The sequence below is a fragment of the Manis pentadactyla genome, chromosome 2 (genome assembly GCF_030020395.1).
Source record: "Manis pentadactyla isolate mManPen7 chromosome 2, mManPen7.hap1, whole genome shotgun sequence".
NCBI lineage: Eukaryota > Metazoa > Chordata > Mammalia > Pholidota > Manidae > Manis > Manis pentadactyla.
In genome coordinates this window covers 46,964,241-46,991,759 of record NC_080020.1, presented here as the reverse complement: position 1 = coordinate 46,991,759, position 27,519 = coordinate 46,964,241, and the positions used below count along the sequence as shown (strand labels likewise).

Genomic DNA, 27,519 nt, shown 5'->3' with positions numbered 1-27,519 from the left:
AGTTTTAAACCTATTTCAGAAAGAAAAGATGCAATCTAGGAGCAAAGCCTTCATTTAATCAACTGAATTTCATTGATTTCTGATTATAACCCTTCTACAAGCTACTCAATATTAAATACTGCCACACCCAAACTCACATGAAATTCCTATGCTTTTTCAGCCATTAAACTATAAAAATCTTCAATTTTGTCACTTATGAATAGCTTGGCAGAGACACTGGATGGAAATGCTGATTGCAATTTAAAACTAAATTCAGTCCCTCCATTTACAGATGAAGAATCCAAGATTAAGAGAGAAGTGACCGACTGAAGGCCTCGTAACTGCTAATAGCAGAGTCAGGTTGAACATAATCCTAAATGCTTCTCTTTTTATTTCTTAAAATTTGGGAAAGTCTTTTATAAGTTAGTAATTTCTGCTCACTTACAATAAATAAATTAAGAGGCTAATTTAAATATCTCAATTTAATTAACCATGCCAGATATTTACTATTTGGAATATTTTAGCCAGTATAAATTAATTTTTTTCTTTTGTTTATACTTCAATTATCACAGCTGCTCTTTAGAATTAAGATTTGTACTTTATTACTGGCTTCTCAAGAATTAAAAAAGGGTCCTCTAAGTGGTTGATTCCTCCTCCTCTTTCCCAATGTATATAGTATAGCAACTGGCATCAGCCCAGTTGGACTCCAAAGAGATTATGGAACTGCTTTCCTTTCAGAGTTCCACTGTTAATTGACTGGTTACCAGGTAATACCCAGAATAAAACAAAGCCTTGCTTTCAGAACAGTGTGCACTAGTGCGGGACTGAATTCAGAAATTAGTTCAATTAGGCAAAATAATGAAGCCCAGAGCAAGCCTGGACTTCTCAAATATCTGATTCAAAAAGTAGTGACTAGTTTAAAATTATTTTAAAAGTATTCCTTTTACAAATATTTACAGCTGAACAGCAACAAAATCACTGAGTTTTCTCTTACTTCCCTCTTTTCATTTTGATAGAATAGTAGCAACATGAAGGGAAAAAATAAGGAGCAGTGGGTAGAGAAATTCATAAACAGGCATATAACAGCTGATAAATGAATCAATTACATATGATATTAAGGTAGAAATTCACTGGGTATCAAGGAAGACATAATATTGTGGAACTATTGTGCAACTGTTCACTCCTTCCTGTTGCTAAACTGAATGCAAAGATAATCTTGGATATTTTTATGACTGCTACAAATCAGGTGACATTTCTTCCCTTCCCTCAAAAGTCAGCAAATAACAATTCCAGGATCATATAACAGAATCAAGGAAAGTCTTAACACCTTCATGGACAAGTCCTTATTGTATTAATCCATTATCAAAAGGGCTTTCATTAGGCAGATACTAGTATAAGTATATAGAGCTGTTCTAGTAAGCTGTCAGGAAATGATACAGTAAGTTACCTCTCTATAGATTTTTATAACAGAAGGAGAAAAACAGAAAAATCAGTGACACTATCAGAAGGTACACAATATGCTATTATTAATTTGGTTGTGAAGCAGGAACAAAACAGAGTTTTATATATGTTCTGGACCTCCTCCTACTTTTTTATAACGTAGGGAGGTCTCTAATATTTAATGCTGACAACTACTGGCAAAGTCTGAAAACCTTACTACTTAATGTCATTCAGATTTCATTTCTGAATGGAAAATAGTATCTGTCCACGTGGTAATACCTATACTTATTAAGCTGTACACAATACTTTAAAGTGAAAATGTAAGACATTACAGAATAAGCACTTGTTAATTTGATAGCTGATTGTTGCTTGTTTTCTGATTTGTTATTTATTTAAAAGTATTAACTGTTACATATAGTTTATTCCTTTACCAATCCCTGCCCTCAAGGTATGTCAAACAAAATTAAGTCACAACAGTCAGAAAATATGTGAGCCTTAATACATCTGTAAAGAAAAAAAAAAAAGATAAGTTTAAACAATCTTTTAAAATGTTTAGTCTCTTTAGCCTTTTAGTAACATAAATTTACCGTCACTTCCCCCCTTACTCCTAATACCTTCAACTCTCACCAAGGTAAATCAGAGTTTCAACAATGTTTTAAGATGACTACTCAATTTTTAAGGACTTGAAATAAGATTCTTTTTGCTCAACATTCCGGATAAAGGGGACTGCTTAAAGAAGTATGGATCCACATCATAGATGACGTTAAGACAAATTCCCCCTTTGTGACAACTGCTTATATAATTTTCAGAACAAATAAAAACAAGGGTCAATATTCTATCATAATGTGTGGAGGACAGAGGGAAGAAGATCACTACTGTTTACTTAGAAGTACATGGTATGGAAATAAACTGTGTGGATGAGGATCTGGACTAGGTACAAGCAGAATTTAGTACAAACTGAGTAGGTTTCAGTTCAGAGGCTAGAGAAAGGAAGACTTCAATCCAATGCTATCAGCACATCAATGTTCACAAACATCACATTTTGTTCTCCCAGGCATTTCCCTTTCCCTTCATTCCCTTAAAAAACAAAACAAAACAAAAACACAATTCCCAGTGTAAAAAGTACAGTCACACTGTTCAAAATCCCCACCTTTGTAAACTTGGCCACAGTGCTGTGAGAAATCTGACAAATCCTGACCAATAGTAAACCAGAAAGGAGATAGTGGTTCAACATTAAAAATACACCTGGCACCAGTAATACAAAGAAAATCTTGCCCTATTACTTTGCCTTCTCCTTCCTCACAAAGGAAGTTACCTCAACACAGAAGCCCAGGTCCCATCCTCCGGCACAACTAGTCCATGCAGAAGAGAAAGACTGTTTAGGATGTTCCATTTCAGCAGTCAGGAAGGGGAGAGTGCAGAAGGAGAGTAAACTATTTCATTTCTAAATAGCCACAACAAAGTTCATTGTAGGTGAATTTGAACTGCATTCTTTGCTATCAGCTTTTCTCCGTTACTCATGAGGCTTCTAGAAGTAAGGCAATTTTCTACTCTCTAGAGACCTCAGTCACTCCCCTGCTGTGCTGCTTTGAATTACTTGGTACCATCCAAACAGAGCAAGAAAGAACCAGCAGAGTTTAGGAAGGCTCCAGCCAGGATAGCAGAGCAGCTGTCTGGGGGGCTCTGAATCTTCAATACTTGCAATATTTAAAGATCCCCCAGTTCACCAGAAGACATCTGACACCAAGTAAGGGTAATTTACATGGAAGGAGAAATTTGATTATGGATCCAAGTAAAAGTAGCCAGTTTGCTTTACCCATTTCTTCTTTAAGGAACTTGGTATCATGTGCCATTGTATCTCCCTTAACAGAAAATGTCTATTTAATGCTTTAAAAAAGGCAGTGGGGCAGTGGGTGCAGAGTGGCACACAGCAGTCTTTTCCCATATTGCCACAAGCAAACTGATTTAACTAGAAAAAGGTAAATATGTAAGAAATGATACCCCTACACCATTTGAAATAAATCATTTTAACACAGCAACAGAATTAATTTTTGTAAGAGTGCCTTTTTTTTCTTAAAATTTTATTTACTCTAGAATTCGAATTTATAACTGAATGATATCAAATTTAGTCTTATTTTTAGTAATTCTCATAGAGAATTTCTAGAGTTAGCTCAGTCTACATAAAGTCAGTATGCAGTATCTGTTCTCAAACATCTGTATCAGTATGCAACATCTGTTCTTTAAAATAGAGAACTATGTGACTGCAATTTGAAATATAGGACTATTAAGAGAACTGTTTATCAAAGGAAAAGGTTTCCTGATCATTATATATGGTATCTTTTTTAAGTAGCACTAACTTCACTCTCCCCCTACTATAAAATACAGGATTTAAATAATTACTCTGATACTCCCTTACAATGATATAAAAAAAAACTTACATAAAATTAATGTAACAAGCTTTGTGTACTACACTTTCCACTGAGTTTCATGATTTTCTTCTAGAGAGATTATAAATTCTTTTGCTTAGCAACAAAGAAACAAGGCACAGATGGAATCATCACTTGCCCACTCATATAAGCATTTGTTTCAAACCCACAGTAATGAAAAACTGTGGGGGAAGGGCCCCAAATTTAATGTGTAGATAAAGAAAAAAATATCAGAAGTATTTTAAAATGCAAGGTCGCAATACCTTCAGCAGTCAGGAATTAAATGCATAGAATTTTTGGAATAGATTCAGCTCTTAAAATAAATTCTTATTAAATTAATGCATGAAGCAAGTGAGGCAGAAATATCTGACTATGTAACATACTACCACTACTTATTCTATGTATGCAATAGGTTCCTTAGGCTCCATGGGGATATGAAGAAGCCTGGCACTTTAAATAACTTTCATTTCTGAATGAAATCATCATTGCTTACATTCAAATTAAGTATTTAAAATGCCTGAAACATAGATGGATTGGGGTGGATATGTTGAGTTCCCCCTTCCAAACACTGAAAGCAAGACTCATTCCATAACAACATGAAGAGAAAAAGACTCAACTTCACAACATTCTGAGGAAAAATAAGATGATATTCTGACTCATAGTTTAATTAATATCTGAAGAACAACTGTAATGTTTTGACAATTTACAGACTGCCTTTGTTCTCCCAATAATTTTGCTGTCTCATTCGGCTTTCTAGTGGAATGGAGCAAATAAGATATTTAATTGCTTTCATATATGGGATTTAAAATACTCAACCATTATTATGAAATTTTGGATTGTTCTACTCTGATATGTAATAATTTTCAAGTACTATTTTTTCTCTTTATTCCAGTGCTGTCTCCCTCTGCGTGCATTCCATAAACTACTACTTCTTAGTTTTTATCTGTAGTCCTTTATTCCTTTCATACACAGAAAAGAAACAAAGGTTCCTTAATTTTCAGAGGTCTCTCCTGCATACACTGAATATAATACTGCTTCATGAACCTTTATTTCACTGTATCCAACCTATGCTGAAGGCTGAAAACAGATATACTTGCATGTGGTTTTAATATATTTCGTGCTGCTCCATTTCTAAACAGTAAGTATCAATTCCATGGGCAAGAAAACAAAAACAAATAACAGTAGGGTACAATATTCTCCATTAAACATCTGAGCATTTACAACAATACAAGATTTTTCTGCCCAGGTGAAGAAAACATTTGATAAGCCTAATAACATTGTAGCAATGTGCAAGCTGCCAGCTGGGAGATCAAAATTCAAAATTAGTTTGTAGTTCAGGCTTTTAGCTTATGAGACTGGATGTGCAGAAAGAAAATGAAATCAGTCTCTGGGGAAGAGCTTCTGCAGATTGTCACTAGTGTTGATTATGGAGAAGGCAATACACAATTTTGTGGATAAAAATAACATACAGACATACCAGCTGATGAGAGAAAGAACATGGAGATAAGGTAGAGGGAGGACACTTTACCTCCCAAAGAGCTAAATCTCTTCACATGGAGAAAATGATAGTAGCCTTAAAATTCTTAAAAAGTTATTTAAAAATGAACTGTAAGAAAAAACTAATATGAATTATGAAATGAAAGCTAGGTACTTCTTTTGAACATTTGTTAAAATGTTAAAAAAAAAAGATAAAAGGTTTCCAAGAAGCCAACTGGAATCAACAACAGATTCATAAAGAAACTTGAAAACCATTATTTGCAAGTTCTTATGCATATTAAGCATCTTGTTTGTTGATGACAAAAATAAAATTTTTAACCCCACTACGTTAAGGGAGATTTTTTTTTCCCCAAAAGGAAAAGGCAAATTCAGTTTTCTGTTTCTTTGTTTTTTTAAAAAATATAATTTAATAATATAGCCATATAGATTCATTCAACTTATAGTTCTTATATCAACTTTAGGCTTCATTACTATAAGACATACATACAAATCGTATTTCTATGAGGAACTGCAAATGAAAGATAAAAATAAATGAGGTTATGCATAATATATTTTATGAAATTATTTTTAAGACAAAAGGGGCCCAAATATAAAATTTGCTTCCATATGGTAGAGTTTTTTAAAACAATCCTCAAATTAATTATTTCAACTGAATTTTCTTATTTTTTTTTCTGACAGGTATATTATTCTCTACCAGTTTCATAAAATTAATGCCCATTTTCTGTTTTCTCTGTTTCTAAGGAAGCAGAACACATGAGGAAGCTATTTATTTATTGTCAAAATAGATAAGCAGGTTTTACATACTTTTTTTAAAGGACAATGTATTTTATTTTTAAGATATTTAACTTTTATTAGCACTCCTTAAACAAAATCTCACAATAGAACTGTTAAAAGTTAAGCATAGTTTTCCTAACAGCCATCTAAATCTGAAAAGAGTTTGATGAGAAATAAAGTATTCCTCTGAGCAAAATTCCATTTTAGTAGTGATAAGACTATAGTGATATAAAGTCCATCATCTTGGTTAAAAAAAATCAAGCATAACTATAATCTGGAATTTTAGGACCATAAATTAATCTGTGGACTCTTTAATCCTCTTTGAAGGAAAAAATACACAAAATTCATTTAACATAACTTTAGTTACCTTGGCACTTAAACTTAAATTGAAACTGGCTTTCTCATTTGGTAAGTATGAGAACAGACTTAATATTTGTTTAGTAATAATTGATACCATATATTGAGCATCTTCTATGAACTAGGCAGTATTCTGCTATTTATAGATACATCATGTCATTTAATTCTCACAACCCCCATAAAATGTAGTGGAAGAGTGGCAATTTAAATATAGATCTATTTGACTCCAAAACCCATGGTCTTCCCATTCAGCCACACTTCCTCTTATAAATCACAGTTTTACAAAAGCTTATGTTCCTAGACAAGGCCCATGAGATTTAAATTTTTCTGTCATCAGACTTAATTTTTCATTATACTACAGAATCAGCTTTAAAAAACTTAGGTAAAAATTGTTGGGAAGTTATTAAAGAGGGAATATAGAATAAAAGCAGAACTTCACACAGTAATTTAGCAAACTAGAAGAGAAGATGTTCTGGCTATATCTGACTTTAAAAAAAAAGGGAATGCTACTGTTAATCCTATTAGAATAATGTGTGCAAACTTTTACACACAACTAAGTGCTAGTTAGAGACATGCTTCTTTAGAAGAAACACATAAAAATAGTTTATATCTGTTGCTGTTTGTAAACTGTGTTTTCTCTGATAAAAGAAATAAGCACTTATCATGAAAATGAGTTCTAATTATTTATTATCCCTGGTATCTAGTACATAAGAAGCTTTAGGAATCAAATACGTTAAGAATAAACAAATGTTGCTTTAGGAATCAAATACATTAAGAATAAACAAATGTTGTTTAGTAACTTTTCCTGCACTTTTCATTTTGAAATAATTATAGATTCAAGCAAGTTGCAAAAAAAAGAAAAAATAGTACAGAGAGATCCCCTGTACCCTTCATCCACTGCCCCCAAATGGTAACATCTTACATCACTTCAGTACAAAACCAGAAAACTGACACAGGTATCATTCACAGATTTTTCCTTTAGCTACTTTTTAAAGAGTATGTGGTTTTTCTAGTACCAGAAAGGGGCTTGGACTCTCCTCATTTTTCTGAGGAGAGAATGAAAAGAAGAGTGAAAGAGGCTGAATGTCTACCCAAAGTCAGAGTGCTAAGAAGTGGCAAAAATAAAACCAGTTCTGAGTGAGACATCATCTCTCCTTAGAAACAGAGTGCATCTGGATTAGAGTGAGCCATCAGAATTCCATGTGTAATTCAATAAAGATCTTCAAAATATTCTTATTTCAAAGTTATCTCATCAGATAGATGCATATTTTTACACATATATATTATTTTTCATCTCTCCAGACCTCAAAAAGCTTTCCTCATTAAAAAATGTACCATTATTGGTCTGTTGAGAAATACTTAAACTTTTACCACATCAGTAATATGATAAACCAAACACAGAGGAAAGCTAAGCCAGCCAGGCTGGTTACCACTTGAAGCAAGAGGCTGCCTTGTCACCTTTGATGCCAGTGCAAAGCTGTGTCTGTCACAAAGCAATCTCATGAATGAATGAATGAACGAACAAATGAACAACTTAAGTGCGAGAACCAATATATCAAACATTCCAAATTTCTTTTTTTTTTTTTAAATCCTGCTTTCTAGTAAACAGATTTTTGTACAGAAAAATATTTTGTGGGGCATCTTTCACAAAATCAGAGCTGGGAAGGGCCCTCAGAGAACATCTAGTCTGGCAGTTGTCAATTCTGATTATACAATGAGCATGACCTAAGACATTAAAACCATTTCAAGCCCCACCCCACAAATGGGATAGGGCCCAGGCATCTGTATTTTACTTTTAAAGTTCCCCATTATAAGTCCTTTATTATGAGGGTAATTCTAAGTTCCTTATTATTAAGATGAAGAAACTGAGGCCTAGTCAAACTGAAATGTCTTATTCCAGATAACACAGCTAGTTAGTAATAGAATTGAGACCAAAATAGTATTACTACTTAAGTGGTAATAGAATTAAGACCAGAATCCAAGCAGGGAATAGCACTATTTTTTTCTTAACATGACACACAGGAGATATTTCAAGAACGACAAACTTTATTTTAACTTTGAAACTGTTGGCCATTTTTTAAAATGTGAACTAGGCCAAAAATATCCATCAACATTTGAACTCTTCCTAGCATTTGAACAGTCCCTATCATGGGTGGATAGACATACAGGTTTGAGGCACTAAACGGTTTTTGCCTGAGATAAAAAATGAGGTATGTGGTTCATGTCTTTTCAGTTAACTGCCCGCCCTTAGCAAGTAGTATTCTTGGAGTTCTAAAATCGGTACTGTGGACAGCCTACAGTGGATATCCATCAAGTATGCTTGATTTTTTAACAAAAAGAGGAATATGTATAAAATTGATGGACCTGACTAGATACGAAATATGAATCCATGATATTTGCCATATTGCTCATCAGATTACAAAGACAGTACAAGTTTTTAACTATTTACTAAAAATCAAATATATAGTTACATTTTTAAAATTACCTTTAATGGAATCATTTTCAGCTCTCATTATGTCAATGAGTGAACTCTCCAGTGAATGCATGTCAAATGTCCTGGGGCGATCCTGTCAACACAAACAGCCACAAAACACTTTTAAAATCACATTTAATTATCAAAGAAGACAATAAGCTACATTCAAGGGGACATAGATTAAAAAATGGCAATTTTACTCCCTCTCTGTACATTATAACTATATTTTAATATTTAAAAAACATCAAACCACAAAAATAAGTACCTCAGGGCTCAGCAAGGGTTATTCCATTTTTAATAGAAACATTGTTTTTACTAATAAAGTAGAAACTGTTAAAACTAATTTCCATATAAAGTTAAGAACATTAAATGCAAAAATAAAATTCATAATCTTTCCCTGCCTAAAGATCACAGTAATATGGCAAAGCTTTCTAAACTTGTTCCAGTAGTTATTTACTAAACTGGCATGTACACATGCCATTAAGAATAGCTACATTTTCTTATAAGCCGAGGTTTGAAAATAGTCATAAAATATCTGTAAGACCAGTAAGTGGCTAAGTATTCTTTTCTGCTGCCATTAAAATTAAAGGGAAGTAAGGGTGTGGCGAACACTGCTGGTCTAAACCCTGGCTTAACAAAATGCATTTCAAGAGTGGGTGAGGAATCTTAAAATATACAGTGACCCAACTGCTTTGGCATTCTTCTGGATGAAAAGTACTAGAGATAATATTAAAAGTTAGCTTGATAGAGAAGTAGGGGAAGAAGACATTTAAAACTTAAACACTGAAACACAGCAGTAATACCTGTTTCTGAACCACCTTAAGAATGAACACATGCAAGACCACTGCAAGAGCAGTAACGAAAAAGGGGCTTCCAAAGGAAATGTGACATGCAGGATTCTATAACCTCTTCAATTATATTTTCTTCTACATTACTGTTCAACTCAAAGCTTTGGCTTTTAGAAAAAAATCACCTCATCTTATTCCCCCTTTTTAAAAACTTGCTGAGATCTCATTTTTTTTACTTTCCTAGCTAACTTCTAGAACCTGAAGGCTGAAAGAGCATTTTTTTAAATCAACCTGACATTTCTCCTCTGTCCTTCCATAACACTACATGTGCTATTATTATACTCCCCTGAAATAAGGGACCACACCTCCTGAAGACCCCATGAAGACACTCAGGAATGTTCCTTTAGTGAATTGTTTTATGATACAAACATTTTTACCTCTGCAACTTGAGGCCCCCAAGCACAATTATATTTGGATATAATCCAATATTTAAAATAGAGGATTTTACAGGTTTTCTCCGGGGAGTGGGAGTCAGGGTGAAGATGAGGATGGGGAGCAGGTGCCTTAATGCACTACTCTGCTCGAAATTTGTACGGCTCACTGCAGAACATCCTTTCTATGTTCCCTCCTGATTCTTTCCTAGTCATCATCATCTTCTCAACCTGGTCTATAGAGACCCAAGAGGACATGCGGCCAGAATCAGAATTTCTAAGGGTTCATGTTCAAAAAGGGAGAGACTCTTCTATTTTTACCTTACTCATATCAAGAGCTATAATTAAATCAAAATCCTTCTGCATATCCTTTTGGAAGCAAAGTGGATTTGAGGCCTAACTTGAGAAAGAAGTTAATACAATATTCTACTATCTCATTCTACGAAAGCTGGATTTGTCCTCTTTCCAGCAATCTATGAACCACCCCATTAACTGGGCCATCCACTATTTCTACCTCCAATACAAAGCCAGACTTGGAGGCAATAATTCCCAGTGTCTGTCCACTTGCCTATATCCTCTGACTGTCAGCTTCCCAAGGGCAGGATTATGCCACGTGTCTAAATCTAAAGGGTGACGATGTGCTGAAATATTCATCTTTTCAGCACATATGACTGCCCAGAGGGCCTGATGTGGCAGAAACTTCCTAGCAGAATTTATCTGTTTCAACATTATCATTTTCTATGTGTGCTATGATGTGAAATGGTTGAGAAGCCCTGTCCTGCATTTCTATATCACTGTGCCTCACACAGGATCTGGCAAGTAGAAAGCACACCTTTGCTAAATCAAAGAATGAATGCCTTCCAGTATTTTTAAATGTTTAAAATATTTCTTCTCTCCTACCTCCTTATTTTATGGTTTTTTTATATTTCTCCTTTCTCACTTTAGAACTGTACATTTTCTTTTGCCAGAATAACTGTAATAGAGGGGGAGGAAGACTCAGTACTTTTTTTAATGCAGTGAAAATAGCAAGCAACCTTTTGAATTTTCAGAACTTTCATTTTGACAATCATTGAATGACAAGAGCACCAAAGAGAAGCAGTTCATAAAGAATATTACACAGCGTTTTTTGGTTTGTTTTATGACTGCTGTTTCCAGTAAGTAAAGAAGCCTCCTTTTTACCTGTGTTTCTAAATGTAGTACTGTAACTTAGCAAAGCCACTCATTACCCCGCCTCCTCCTACCCTGGTATATTGCCTAGAACATAAAGATATTTGCTAAAATAAGAACCACTGATTTACTGGTGGATTGCATTAAAACTAAAATCCTAAATAAAATTTAAAATTGCCAGTAATGCTTTATGGGATTAAAAAGAAAACAACTTTATCCTTTTTTCACTTTAACTAATTTTCCTTTCATTTGTCATGATTTAATACAAGAGCGACAAATAAATACCAATATATGGATTATAATCAACTGGTACTAAGTTGGTATTGACTCAATGTGTTGAGAAGGATTTCCAGGCTCTGTATGGATTCAGAAAGGAACAGTGTCTCAACAGATTGCTGATGTATACTAACTGTAAGGTACAAGACCCAGTGGCACAAATACTACATTCTTGCCAATCCTGGCCTAATACATCCACAGTCCAACCTTATTAGCAGTCATAATTATAATAAACTACTTTACATTTGTTTAATGTTTCATTTCTTATGGACTTTGGTAATTCAAAGAGGTCAGAAATGACATATTTTGTCAAATTAACATTTTGCTTCTCAAAGAGGGTCTGAAGTGTATCATTCTTGATTTACTTCTCATTGATCTTCTCCATACATCTTTAATACCTCTTATTTAAAAAATAACTAATATATTAAGTGTCTGTGCCATTAGGAAGTAGGTAGTAGACACAAATAAATAAATCCAAGAACTAAAAACAGCACAAACAGTGCTGGTTTTCCTAACCAACAACCAGAGTGACAAATCCAGAGTGCTTTCGTGTCCATATTTCATTCTTGATTTTTGCCTTTTTTGATTGCTAATTGAGCCAAATATCATAGCCACTGATCTACTTTCTAGGATCCATTTCCCAGAAAGTAAACTATAAAATAGAAACCTTATTAAGTGGCAGCTCTTCTTAACTGAACTTGAGCTAATGACCAAAATATGAGCATAAACACAAATCAGTTGGAATGAGCATTAGACACTCAGGAGCCCTAACCCTGCCACCAGAGTGTTATGTGAGCTGGGGCACTTTCTTTCTCCAGACCTCTTTCCTGATCTGAAAAAGGAAAGAGTTTGATTAGATCTCTAATGTCTCTTTCCTAGCTCCAAAATACATTTATATTCTAGCTCTCCAATATTCTTAGTTTGTGCTCTTCCAAGATTTACAGTTTAAATGGTGACGATTATGGCAGGAACCAAAAATGTGAACGTGAATGACTAATCAAAGTTCATCACTTTCTGCCTACAAAAAGGTGGAGGTCAATGTCAGATTAATAAGGAAATGAACTCTTGGAGTCTTAAGAGAACACTTACTGTATTTTCGTTACACTATACATAATATAAAATAAGCTTTTTAAAAATATTTACTTGAAACAATTCATTGAGGGGGGAATGTCCTGACTTCAAATAAAAGATCAAAGAAACTATTATAAAAGAGAAAATACTGACAACTATATTTGCTTCAACCCATTACTGCCAGTTTCTCTTGGCAGCCTAAAGGGAAGAAATATAGAAAAACAAACTACTCTGTTTTTGAGCATCTACTAAGTACCTTACATATTTCTAGGTACTTTATTAATACTGTCTCAGTTAATCCTCAAGCCTCCTTACAAGTTAGACTGTATTATCCCCCTTTTAGTGATGAAAATTAAGACTAAGGAAAATTCACAGTTTACTGCACACACAGGTTACTGCACAGTTCAGCAGCTTAGTCAGGACTTAAGCCCAAGTCCCCTCCAAAGCAGACAATGATTCCTTGGGTAAGGTAAGGATCATGGCAGTCCAAAGACCACACTAATTCAGACATACATTTGAATAAATGAGACACTCTGCTGTAAAGATCCTGGGGGCAGTAACATGCTGGCTAGTGCCTGGCAAACAGCAGGCACTTAAATGTTACTCAATAAATGAAAATGTATCTATACGAGTAATAAAGAATGATATCAGAGATTCTAAAATATAAGAAAAGAAGCCTATTTTCCTTCTCCCTGTTAGGATGACAATAGATATTGCACACAAAATATAGACATATCACAAATGTATCTGTATATTATCTACTCTCAACCACAGAGTAGAAGTGGTAGTAAAAATAGTTATATCAGCAGCTAACATTTTTCAAGTTCTAATGCTTTGCAATGGTTTACATAATCTTACTTATTCCTCACCAATTTCTTATGCAATTATGTATCTTTAGTATTATCCCATTTTACAAATGAAGAAATGGAAGCTTAGAGTGATTAAATGACTTTATCAATATCAGGTATGTGGAGGTGAGAGAATTTGAACCTAGACCTTCTGACTCTAAAAAATGTGAGCTTGATAATCATGAATGAAATAAAAGAGCACCAATTATTTTCAAGACTCAGCAAAGCAAACTTGATTACAATGCTTAGACCTCACTTTACTTTGTAACCTTAATTGCTATATTTAATATATTGAATTGCATGTCAGGAACTGGTTGGTTTAAGTTTCTGTCACCTCAACTTCACAGGACAATTTCTAAAGGAAAAACCATATAAGCCACTGGAAAGTCAAAGCTGATCAAGATAACCTTTTGACAAAACAAATCAGTAATGTCAAAGAGCAGGACCCCATCCTTTTGATACACAATTGACTGCCATGACAAAATAGGAAGACCTATATCAGCATATAATTGATGACTTGGCTCTTCCTAACATTCCAGAAGTAGCCACAAGAAGCACATGAACCTGTTGATCTACTTACTAACAGGAAGAACAACAAGATTGCAATTATGCCACAAACCAATATCATCATTCATAGTTTTTTTATTAAACATCCAGATGGATAACCTGAGCCAGTGTCTTTCATACTTAAGAGTATATCAGAATCATCTAGAGCTCTTGTCAAAACACAGTTTACTGGGCTCAAAGTTTCTCATTCAGTAGTCTGGTAAGATCCAAAAATTCACATTTCTAACAAGTTTCCAAGTGAAGCCAGGGACCACACTTTGAGAACCAATGAATGAAAAACAATTTCATTCAACAGGCTAACTTCATTAGATACTTTGTCAGTGTGATTTGTAGCTTACATTCTGGGTGACCCACTGTGATGCAGTCCGTTTTAAATATTCTACACCAACCAATTAAAAATTTCCTTATGAAGGGAAGAGTTTTGCTCTCAAAACCCAAAACAAAGCTTTCTTCCAAGCTCTAAGGTGCATAACTTGGAAAAAAATTACAATGAAGTTCAATTTCAATAAATCAACCACCAGAGTCACTCTATTATTGGTTCTTGTCTTTTCTTACTTGAGTTAGTGTGTTTTAGCACTACTAGGCTGCATCTGAAACACAAAATGTACTTAACTGAATATAACTACATTACTAAGAAACAAAGCCAAAATTCAGCTACTCCCTTGACTCATTCTCTTTCTATAAGAACAGATGTTACTGTGGTCGGTCATCACTTCTCAGACAGCTATACATCATGATCAGCCAATGGAAGTTTCTCTTTCTGGTTTAAACCTCCCCTGGTGAAGAAGGGATAGGAAATTATTTTGGTTTGAAAGGGAAGTCTATGCCAGCGTGTCTGCCGCCAAATTAAATATGAAGTTCAAGATGCAAGTAAAGCCCATAACTAATAAAAGGTACTTTGGGAGTTTTAATCCAAGATTTGCCAAAATACAAATATTCTTCTTGGATTAAATATTTAAGACCACAGACATCAAAAGATGACTATATAGTTGACTTTTAAGATTCCACTTCCACATGGCCCTCACATCCCTGTGCAGGCACAAGTCCCTTTCTCCCTGTGTCCCCCTAACACACTGACATCCCACATGCATTGACAAGCCCTGTTATGGCTATCCCCCACTTGAGTGTGAGTTCCACTCACCTCCATGGCCACAGATGGCAGCATGTGTGCAGCGTACAGTAAGTCCATCATTGTCACTGCCCTTATTAAGATGACTAACATGTTCCTCCTGGCTGTGTTGTGTCTCTTATATGAATTATGTATGATTTACATACATCGTGTAAAGTGGGTACAATTATCATCCCCATTTTAGGCAAATGAAGCTGTGAGAAATTAACTAATTGCCCTCAAAGTTACACAGTAAGTGGTGGAATCAGACTTCAGAGTAGCTCAGAAAAGTAGACTATTTAAATGAGCTTTGTCATAACCTACAAATTTCAATCATTAATACCTGTGAGGTATAAACTCCTTCATTATATACAGGGCTTCAATGTAGAAAACAAGTGTCAGAGGTTAAAGTCAAAGAGGTAATTACCTAAAGTAGGAGAAGCCACATAGAATTTCATATTTCTTAACAGGTTCCCTCTTCAGTCAGTACTTTCTCATTATGACCACTTTGTAATGAAGGCAAAGAGTCTTAAAGGTTACCAAATGCTCCCTAATAGAATAATAAACAATAACTAAATGAATGTCTTCAGTGTACTACCCTGACTGGATCAATAGTTCCATTTGCTCCTGTACTAACTAATGAATCAGATCTCTCCCGGAAGCCTTTGAGAAAATTTTCTTTTATTCCATCTTTACTAAAAAAACCACACTCATTTTGAGATTTAGAAATCAAAGTGGTAAATATTTCTTGTCACCACTTAACTGCATTAAAAAAAACAAACTGCCATTCTAGACCTGATTAGTCAGATCTGGGATCAATAGGCCCCTTCTTCATGTTCACTATTTGTTCATTCTTACCTTGCCTGACAGAGAGAAATAATTAACATCTATTCCAAGACCTGAGTTTAAATCACCCCATACTAGACAAGTGATCTTGACACTGAGGTATTTCTGAACCTTGATTTCATCAGCAAAATGAGTATAACATCTGCCTTATAAAACTGTGGTGAGGAGAAATGAGATAAGGTATATGACAGACAGTACACAATGCCTAACAGTTGGTAACCCATTCAATAAACATTCCCTCTGCCCCTTCTCTCTGATGAAATGGCAAAAGAGCCTAAAATTAACATTTTAAATTAGGTATTGTCTGTATCTGAATAATTCAGCTGTTCTGTACTATTCCCTGTAGCCCATTTTCATAGAGAAATGAAACAGAAAAAAACCAAACATTTCTCTTACCTAATAAGCTACTCAGGGCAAGAGGTTATTTGTTTAAGGAAAGTAGGTACATACAACTAGCAGCCATTCTTCCATCTTTGGCTACTTACTGGCTGTCAAGTTCTCCTCATCTGCCAGGCTGATCAGGGTCCACAGTAAGCAGAGAGAATGCTCACCCAAATGCACCATCTTTATTCCTTAACAGAGGCTTGTGTTCTAAAACTCATGACATCTCTTCCCTTCTGGGAGCCTTGACAGCAATGTCAAAGAGCAGCCCATGCCCAGTGGCAGCCTTTCTGGGTCCTCACAGCTCCCACCCCCACCTCCTTAGCTCTCTAATATCCTGAGCAGAAGGCACTTCTCAACACTCAGGCACAAAGCAAAGGGTCACCAGACTGTACACTTCATTAGGAGGAGGAGCACACTTGCCTTAGTCATGTACTCTCAGCACATGGGCCATAGAAAGCATCAAACATTTGTGGGTTGAAAGACAGAGAGAGAGGAAAAAGTCTGATGCAATCCAACGGCCCACAAAAACCCCCAAAATCTCTAGATTCTTCTTAAAAAAACAAAAACAGACAAGCAAAAACACAACCAAAAATTTCTTGGTCCTTCTTGTTCTCTCTCCTTTCTTCTAGAGATCCTTCTCACAAGTGCACAGAAGCCTGATCCTGGGGGAAGGCTGAGATAGAGAGAGGAAAACTGGGCAATCTCCTCCCAAGTTTTTGGTCACTGACTGATGTTTTCATGCTTTTGCTGGATCTCTTTTTTTCTGATGGTCATGTGACCACCAGCAGCCTTCCCCACCCAGAAGGGAGATGAGAGGTCAGTAGTGGTTTCCTTAGAAATTACCATGAGGTTGAGTGGTGAAACAGGCTGAGCAGGTGCAAGAGAAATGTGGGCCTTGCTTCAGCTTCTTACTATCTTTAAAAAAACAACTAGAAAATATTTTTTTATGTTTTTAAGACAAAAAAGACTCTGTCGTTTAGAGATACATACTAAACGATTTACAGATGAAATGATATGATATCTGGGAACTTCTTCAAAGTAATATGAAAGTGGAACAAGAAAGTTAGGAAGATAAAAGAAAAAGGATTGTTCAGGAGCTGATTACTGTTGAAGCTAGTTGACATGTACGGGGGCAGTGGTGGGGGTGGGGGGGTTACTACACTATTTTATTTGTTGTTGAATATGTTTAAATTTTCCATAATAAGATATTTAAAAGACATGGGGGAAAAACTTTTCCAAGAGAAAAAAAGTTGATCACTAAATTTTTCAGAAGGGTTCAAGAAAATAAGAGCATCATCTAGCCTGATACTCACTATTACTTAAGTACAGTGACTTTGTATTTTAAAGAATTATAGTTCAGTTTGTAATTCTTCTTCACAATTAAGTTCAAAATAATACACATCCGTTACACAGTGGTTTTTGCATTTTAGCAATCTATGCTATTTGCAAGATTTTGTATTAATATTTCTATTTGATGACTTGCTTTCTTACAAGAACATAATCTTTTGGAAGCCAAGTATTAGACATTTTTCATTTTATCCTCAAAAGGACCACACAAAAGAAATGAGAAATGAAGGATAAGGAATGTTCAGTAGCTTCCCCAGGCCACATAGCTAGTAAGTGACAGAGACATATTTGGAACCCAGATCTGACTTTCCATACTGTAATTAGCTTTTTCTGAGCAGCAGAGTTTTTATATTGACTTTTTGGGTTTTTTGCTTTTTTTTTAAGGTTCTTTCAGACAGTAAGATGACAGCAGCTATTTTACTTGTTAGTACTAGATGCATTCCTTAAAAACACCTGGAAGAACTATAATTAAAACAATGTTACATGATATGAAAGTATAAATGTGGCTTTAAAATGTATTAATACTGAGGAATTAACTATTACTTAGTTTAGAGCTATTAAAAAAATGATGATTGGAGTATTTCTGGTAAATATTCAGCAAATAGAAATTGCCCAATCTAAGTATTCTACAAAGTGAAAAGTATTTGTGCAGCTTAAGGCTGTAAACTTTAATAATTCAGTTTGCAGACATGAGAGAGGACCTGGAAGTAGCTGACGGAGTTTCCTTGACATATAATGAGACCTGAATTCTGTTACTTACAGGTTGAAGTTCACTTTTCATGGTACCACTTTGTCACAGAACTTAAATCAGCACATTGTATAAAGTGTATATTCATAAATGTGACCACTGATAAAAAATGCCACTTAAACACTGTTTTTGTTATACCTAACGTTGAATCTGTTAGTTGCCTGAAAATTTAAACAGCTCATGGATTAAAATGAAACTACTGGGCTAGCTGCTTTGCTGGTTTATAATGAGGAAGAAAATGCATGTTGGGTATCAAAGATTAGCACAGATCAGAAATACATTATAAATCGAATCAGAACAATTTTTATGACATAGTCTAGCTCTATGCCTAGTCCATAACATAGCAGGCACTAGATAAATATGTGCCAAATAATTAATTAAAACATAAAAAACAAAACTCAACTCCAGGAAAAAAGCTAAATAAACCCAATTCAAATCTATGGCACCTTTACCTAGCTTTTACCAAAAAACCCACAACTTCCCCACTAAAATAGAGTCTCCTTTAATGTATACAAAAGCAATCAAATGTTCTAAATTTATTTAAATAACTATAAGCAAATCTTTCAAAATAATGAAGGGTACAAGCTGTCAATACTAATGAAAGTTTAGGTATACATATAATTGTGAAACTTCTCTTCAAGAAAGTGTATAATTCTGCTAGATGTTTTACCTGTTCTGTGCTTCATCTAGTTTATTCAAAAAAGGTACTTGAAGTAAAGCATATATATAAGATAAGCAGTACTAAGGACTGTTCAAAATCTTTCATGGATACCCAAACTATATTTGTTAATTATTTTAATTTCATGATTTTATTCAATATTAGAAAACCATATTGAAAATTTTTAAAAATTAGGCTACTTAATACAACCACATTAAGTATCTCACCATAAGCCTTCACTGTTAGGTATTATTATCTTGATGAGGTATTGTCTTTCTGAATTTAAGTGATTTGCTCAAGGTCACACAGCTAATTAGAGTTCAGAGTCAAACTTAAGTCTCTTTGGATCCAGAGCCTGTGCTTCACTGCACTACATTTTTGGCCTCACAAAAAGCCTTTCTCAGTAATTATTCAAGTTTCACCTTCAGAAGCAAATTAAAAATAGAACTACACCTTCACCTTTCTATCTACTGAAAATCTGAAAATGGAACTCTTATTTCAATAATATAAAATGTGATGAGAATCCACAGTAAATTTTTTATACACTAAATTTGATGTAAAAAATTATATACTGCTATAATTTACCACGATAAAAACATAGTTTAATTTCTGCAAGGACAATTTTCTTTGAACAATTAAATACAAAATAAAATAAGTTTTGTCAGGAAAAATTAAAATGAATGCTCATAAGCTTCCTGCCTTAAAGAGAAACACAATATAAAATTATCTGTGATGGAACAAAAAACCAAGGTACAATATAGTGCTGAAAAAAAAGTGATAATGGATCTTCAAGCCTGTTCCCCTTACAGCAAAATAGAGAAAAGTTGTAAGGAAAATAAATTTAGGCTGTAAAATTCAAATTAGGCACATATTAACCTTAAGACTACTTTTCCATTTCTTTCTCATGAACACCAAAAGAATTATTCTCAAAAGCATACTCTTGAACTAAGTAGCATCTTTCTAGTTATAACCAGCCACAACTATATTCGCTAGGCTTACAATAAACAGGTTTTTCCTGAAAAATGTTAGAACAATGTGTTGATCATATTCCATGGCTTTTCTGAAACAACCACAAAAAAAGCAATTAAAAAAACTCTACCCCACCCAAGTTTCAATTCCATCAGAAAAACAATTAAACCTTGTTATAAGCCTTTCTACAAAAAGGCATAAAATTGTATCTGGTAGACTTTTCCCAGTTTTTCCAATATCAGTTCTGCTGGAGACAGAAGCATCCAAACCATACTTTACAGTTAAAAAATTAGTTTCCCTTCTTCTATTATGAACAAATACAAAGTCAAACAAAATGTTTTCTAGGCAAAGATCCTTTTTGGGACTATATAAAAAAATTAAAAATGTAGTAAGTTGCACTTTAGACAATTCTGATAATTCGCCATAACTTTCAGAACTGAAGCGATGCAGTAACTTTGTTTTCAAATATAAGAAGCTATATATAATTTTAAGGATCAATGAACTGACAACACAAGAGAAGTTATTAAAGTGACATGAATTATTTGCCTGGTTAAAACAACTTAACAAATCTGTGGTGACTGTCTAAAGTAAGAACAAATGGGCTCTTGAGTCCTAAAATGTCTCCCTATCAATCAAGTTTTAGGATCATCTTTGTGACTAATTTTATCCCTTTTTTTTCTTTTTGCCTACTTCCTGGTTCTTAGCATAACTGAGCTGAAGATAAGAGAATATCAGAATATATAGTACACAACTCTCCTTTACTTTCCGTTAAGGACAGAAGATTTAGGCACCTCTCTACGTAAGTGTTATAGCAAAATATTATTATTACTAGGTGCCCTACCATATTACTTTATTTGGACACCAGAATTATGGGTTGTGTCTGGCAGGACAGGGAGGATTTTCCCCCCTTAATGTAAGGGTCAAATCATGCTTTAGTCACATGAAAATGGACCTTGACTCTTCACTTTGAAATTGGGACAATAAAACCAAACCTCAGGGGGTTGAGAAATGCTACATAGGAACTGAGGCAACATGTGAAGGCACCTACCACCTAGGTAGATGGTGTGTACTCAAACTAGAAAATACTGATTTTGATATTATCTATGTTTAGCATTTAAAGTTGATAAATATATTCTGTTATTTTCCACTTTCAAAACTATTTAAAATCAACTTTTGATAATGTATCAGTTACTCACTGCAAAATTTTTCCTTACATCTTACATGCTTGTGGGAGGCATTCCCCACCTCTCTCACATCTGTTTATGTCTATGTGAAGAGGCAGTGTAGAATAATGGTTAATTATTTCTACCTCAGAAGACTGCATAAAATGGGTTAATACATATAAAGCACACAATATCATAAGCATGTTAGTTATTATTAAGTGTCGAACAATTTTGTTGTATCTGAAAACAGGACTTGAGGTATGTCATTTGAATTCATGTAATAAAAGCTTTAGGCTGAGCAAAAAAAATACTTAGAAAACACACTTATTTTTTGTACTGTAAAAACATTCCCAAGACATAATACCTTACCATATCAATTACTTAGAGGGTTATTCACATATTTGGCATTTCTGTTCCTGCTCCATAAACATGGATAAAAGAGAATGTAAAGATTGGATAAAAAACTAAAATGTTGTCATTAATTTTAATTCACGATTAAGTACTCACGCCTGCATTAAACTAATGTAAAACCATTCTGATTCATTTCAAATTAAAATAAACACTGCCCGGTATTAGTTATATATCAGGTAAATAATTTCCTTCTAATATAACAATACCATACTAGCCTTTGATTGAATACTAATATTATAATGTAGTCATGTAAACTCAATCCTATAATTTCTGTGGTATATTTCAAGATCTCTCTATAACACCTAAGGAATTCTAATAGCATCTGGAATTGAATTATTAATACCGGTAAAATTTCTTTCCCAAAATTAATAGTGCTTAAGGTAATAAACCTAAATAAAATAGTGGTTAGGAGAGTGTAGACTGTAGTTGCAGCAGTTTAAATGTCACAGTAGCTTGTTTTAGGGTCATGAGAAACTTAGGAATTGCCTAGGTCACTTTCAACATTGTATGAAGAAAGTGAGGCCCTCAAATGCTGTGATTCTAATAGGGCTAAGACCACAACCTGTAACTCCTGGTTCCAGTCAAATAAATATTCCTTCCGGTTCTGCATATGAAATTTATCCAAGTAACTTATATCAACCCAAAACTGTGTTGTTGTTTTTTTGCCAAAAATCTAATCCAAAAGAATAATTGTTACACAGACACACACACACACACACACACAGAATTGCCTTCAGTTAGGTAAGAACCACAGTAGTCCATTTACTAACTTCTTACAACTTTTTCAAAACCTAAATAGGAATTTCTTGTCGTAAAGATATTTTCAAGTCACTTATTTCTATTGTGACTTTCAAATCATCCCAATGCTTGCTCTCAGTTCCCTGTCCCCCACCTGTCTCACACACAGACACACATACACACACTTACACTTTCCTAAAAATGGTGGGGATAATGAGCAGAAATCGAATTTACTTTCTAATCCTACCACATTTGAGCCAGGTATATTTACTCATCCTTTTTCCATCCTCCGCATAATAATTCTAAAAGAGTTAGTTTCTAACAATACATTTTTGTATCAATCTTGGTCTTATTACTATTTCATCAACCAGCTTAATCTCTAAAGAAAACCATCTGACCTGAAAGATTTCATGTTAAACATATTCCACTAGCCCCATAAAAATATTAGTAATGTGCATATACATATAGGTTACTCATTTTCTGAATTTTTTATTTATCCCAAAGCAAACCTTCATCAAAAGTCAGTAAAGTGAAAATGGAAAATAAACCATGAGGTCACCTAAGTTCATTCTCTCAGCATATAGTGGCAAAAGAATAGCATATTCAATTCTGGGCCAACCTTAATCCAGTTAAAATGTATAGAATGCCATCTTAGAGTTTTAAAATTAGCAATGTTTGAATAATTCACATCACCCTTGCATTAAATTTTCTTTAAATTTATACACAAAAGAATATCAAAAGCAACTTTTTAAAAGTAGACTTCATGGATTGCAATGCCTTAAACAACCTTTTATCTGACCACTAAAGCAAGATAATTGCTCTTCAGTTTGAGTAAAAACCTTTCTAAAAGCAAATACCAATGGCTTTTTGATTCTTAGGCAAAAAAAAACCTTTTTAATCTAAAACTAAATTTAAGCAAATATTTTAAGATACATCCCAACCATTACACCTGAATCCTGAGGGAAGAGAGATTTAATTCCTTGAAATGACAGAGGATTCTCTTAGCAAACTTCCCCTCCCACTAAGCAAATTATTTCTAAAAAAAGATAATTCTGCTTGTGCTGACATCATGTTTGGGGACACGGCAACTATTTTGTAATCTGTTTTTACTATTGCAGGAAGCTCTCTAAAATAACTCTCTAGATGTAGCACATGTGTATGTGTAAATGAATATATATGCCTGTATATAGATATATTTTACTCCTTGTTTTTTTTAACCTCGAGTTTGTACTCTTGTCAGCTGTGCTGTTCTTGGGGAAGTTACTGTATCTTTCTTATATTAAATTTTCTCATCTGCAAAATGGGGATAATAAACTTACCTCATGGGGCTGTTATGAGGATTGATGCAATGTTAGCTTATTATCCCATATAAATTTCCTAAACACATACAGATGATCATACTTCCAGAGTATATTAATGTATTGGGGCATCTGGTGTTCAGTTAACTATGAAATTCTCTTTAACTCACTCTATCAAATAGACTGGCTGTTCCTTCACCCAAAAACGTCAAACAATGTGACTCTTGCAGAATAATGATATGCACTGCTGGCAAAAAAGACAAGTGATATTTGCCTGGGTCTAGTTTTAGGGATGGTTTAATTATCTACACCCCTAGTGTTAACACTGGAAAATAATCAAATGGGTGAAAGGCATCAAAAAGAGTCACTCTGATATCAACAATTTAATGGTATTCAAAAACAAATGGTGATGATGAAGAAAATACTTGCATCATTTCTCTAGTAGCCCTTACTGACACAAGGCAGGCCAGAATTTGCAAAGAGATTTAAGAGGTATTGCCAAATTGATGAATTCAGACTGTTCAGACTGCAAGGTTCAGCGAGGTTCCAGATTTAAAATGTAACTCATGAAAAAACTATACTTCGGTAATTTGTTTTCAGTGAATCACTACCTTATCTGGAAAAAGAAATGAATGTTTTTGTTACGTAGTTACTTCACTTTAGCAGAAAATCATTATTTTCTATGATGAAATATATTTATATATTATCTATTCTCACCTAAATAAATAGTGGAAAATGAAACCTGATTCTCTTTTCAGGCCAGAAAGGTATTACAGTTAATAGTTATGACATCACTAGCTACCTGGTATTTATAATTACACAGTTCCTAAATTACAATTTGAAATTTACCAAAAAAATAGCTGAATATTTCGTTCCATATCACACTTCCTGCCAATATAATGTCTGGTAATTAACTCAATTTCTAAGAAGAGCTCTGTTATGAATATGGACAATTCAAACTCCCTTAGTTAGATATTACACTATGCCATTTCCTTATTCATCTTTATTAATGGAACATACTCTTACCGGAAAAGGAAAAATGTTGTCAGCCCTGTTCAAGCTATCTTCCATCCAGGATTTAGGAGCAAAGGCAGAGCTGGGGCGAGCGTACTTCTGGAGCTGAATATGATTGCTTGCAAAATTTTTCTTCAAAGGAGAAATGGAATTCAGGGGTGTTATTCCTCCATTCAGCCCTCTGCGATGATCTCGGCCTTGGGAACCTCCCCAGCCACCGTATCCACCGCCTCCCGGGCTCCAGGAAGACGATGGTGTCGGAGAGGGGCTCTGGTAGCTGCTCCACGGTGAGGGGGGTTTGTTAAGATTATTCGCCAAATGAGGCAGCTGGTTAAAAGCAGCATTTCTATGTGTGAAAGGTGGGGGATGGGGACTGGCGGGAGACCTCCTCTGCTGCTGATGCTGGCTGTGATGATGCTGGAAATGAGGGTGATGAGGGTGGTGCTGCGAGAGAGGACCGATCTGAGGGGAGAAGCTGCCTCCGAAGCCGGGGCTGACATGATGGGGAAAATTTTGAAATAACAGAGCACCGTTATTAGCCGAAGCAGCCGGGACCCCTCCCTGGTGAAAGAAACTTGCATCTTCATTGATGATCGTAGAGGAAGAAGGTGCTATCGCTGCTGACCAGTTACTGAAACCAGTAAGAGACGATGCACTAGACGTCAAGGGTTGGGTCGAAGTACCTAGCCCCGTGGCTTCTTGATAATCAAACCCTGTCAACACTGGTGATTCGATTCTTATTTTCTCCTTCCCACTGCCATTTTCTGAAGAACTGTCCCCTTGATTTTCTTCAGATTTTGCCTTCTCAGGTTCGGGCAGTATTCCAGCTTCCTGGCCTGGACTGGGGGAGAGTTGCTGCTTTTCTAAAGGGTCTTGCTGCTCTTGTTGCTGACTTTTTGCTTTTTCTGACCCCAAGATCTCATCCTGAATGTTATGAGTAGCCGGAGCAGGAAAGAGCCAAGCTGACCCGGCATTACTGCCATTAGCAGCTGTGTTATTATTTATAAAAGCAGCAGGGCTGGGGGTGGCATTTTGGTGATGGTGTGGAGGCTGCAGATGTGGATGGAATCTGACTGGAAAAGCAGATTTATTCCCAGTATTGCTTTGCACTAGCACTCCAAACCCGTAATCCCCCATTTATTATTTTTAGGATCAGAATCTTACAATAAGAAATGACAACCTGATGTCTTACGCCTTTGTATCCTCTACCCAAAATTTAAGTTGCTTGTTTGTTTGAAATGTCTTATTAATAGCTAACTCAAAGATCCCAGCTTATCACCTTAAATAGCTCTGATTTAGAATTCTGGTCTCTGAAAGAAAAAAAAAACTAAAACAAAAATCTCTTAAAACACTGACATGAATCCAATTGGGCTTATTTCTAGGAGGGAATAAAAACGAGGAGGGTAAAAATCAAGTCTTTGGTTAGTAAAATAGGCGCTTTCTTTTTCCAAAGGAAAATGTACATGAATGACCAAAAAACAGCTTCTGAAGCATCTATGGATGTAGAAGAATAAGCATTGCGTGGAGTAAAAATATATATATATAATTTAACAATCACATATGGTCTTCCTCAGCAGTTTAGATTCACACACATAAAAATTAGAATAGGGCCAAAGGGAGAATACGTTTTTCTTGGCAGCTTGGTTAAAAAAAATCAGGAATAATTTAAGAACATTATATATTATATATTTATATATATAGATTATATTAGGTTATCTGGGGTGGGAGGTGAATTCCTGGTTGCGGGAGAAGAAATCAGCACTGACTAAAGGAAAGATGATTGCAGGGTGGTTTCTGCTGTTCCTGGTCCTGTTTCTGCTCTTTCACGGGGTGCAGTTCTGGCCTCTGGAGCTGTTCCTGAGGCTCCGGGTGCAGATCTTGCTGCGGTCGCTCTTCCTGGGCTCCCCCTGACCTCCTCTCCCCCATGAAATGGATTGGAAACAGTTTCTCCCTCTTGTTGGGGGTGGGGGGTTGCGATCAGGAGGAATTAGCGAGACTCGGCGAGGGCGAGCTGGCGGCCGGGGGGTGCGGGGACCAAGGGGGCGACCTGGAAGGTCCTGCGGTTTCGGCCTCTTCCCCTCTCTGCGGCTCCGGGATTTTTTTCCCTCATGGGACCCAGGGGCGGTTTGTTCAGTTCTCTCAGTTCGATTCTCCGCAGGGGATAAAAAAGAGTAAAGAAAGGAAAAACCCACTAGTGTAGTTATTCTAAAAGAGAAGGGTCTCCCCCCTTTGCTCTCTCTCTTTTTCCTCCCAGATTTTTTTTAAAATTATAATTTAGAAGGCTTTTGTTTCTCCTCACGGTTGCTGGGCCGTCGCGGTCGCCGCCGCCGTCGCTTTACCCCGGTTCCGCAGTTCCCGCTGTCGTTGTTGCGGACTCCGCCTGGCTCTTCTTTTTCTCTCCTTCTTCCTCTTCTTCCTCCTCTGCTGTCGCCTCCGCCGCCGCCGCCGCCGCCGCCACCGCCTCCCGGTGTCCGGGTCCCGCAGCCGCGGCTGAGTCCTTCTCCTCAGGACCCAGCCGAGTGAAATGACAACCAGCTGGAAAGACCAATAGACACTTCCGGTTCGATGAGGGAGGGGTGGGGTACCAAGGACACCCCGCCCACCTGCCGAAAAACCAATCATATGTTACAATTTAGACTAGGCCACGCCCCTGACTCAAGTCCCCTCCCAGGAAGGTCGAAAAGTTACCTCGAGAGACGCCCATTCCTTCTGCGCCTCGCCCAGTGAAGCCTGGAGCCTGG

The 27,519-nt window shown here is 35.6% G+C and overlaps 1 protein-coding gene across 3 annotated transcripts in view; it reads right to left on the bottom strand.

Moving 5' to 3' along the window:
* The window catches only part of CPEB4 (cytoplasmic polyadenylation element binding protein 4), a 75,031-nt gene extending 47,717 nt beyond the window's left edge, over positions 1 to 27,314 (bottom strand). For 2 of the 3 annotated variants that reach the window (XM_036884844.2, XM_036884845.2), the window contains exons 1-2: positions 24,791 to 27,313; positions 8,959 to 9,040 (exon numbers count right to left, since the gene is read on the bottom strand). In XM_036884844.2, the coding sequence (XP_036740739.1) occupies positions 8,959 to 9,040; positions 24,791 to 25,915 (1,207 nt within the window). In that variant the 5' untranslated portion in view covers positions 25,916 to 27,313. Of the gene's footprint in view, positions 1 to 8,958; positions 9,041 to 24,790 lie in introns of all 3 variants that reach the window. The other variant, XM_036884843.2, reaches the window with a different exon arrangement.
* Positions 27,315 to 27,519: the final 205 nt, after the last annotated feature.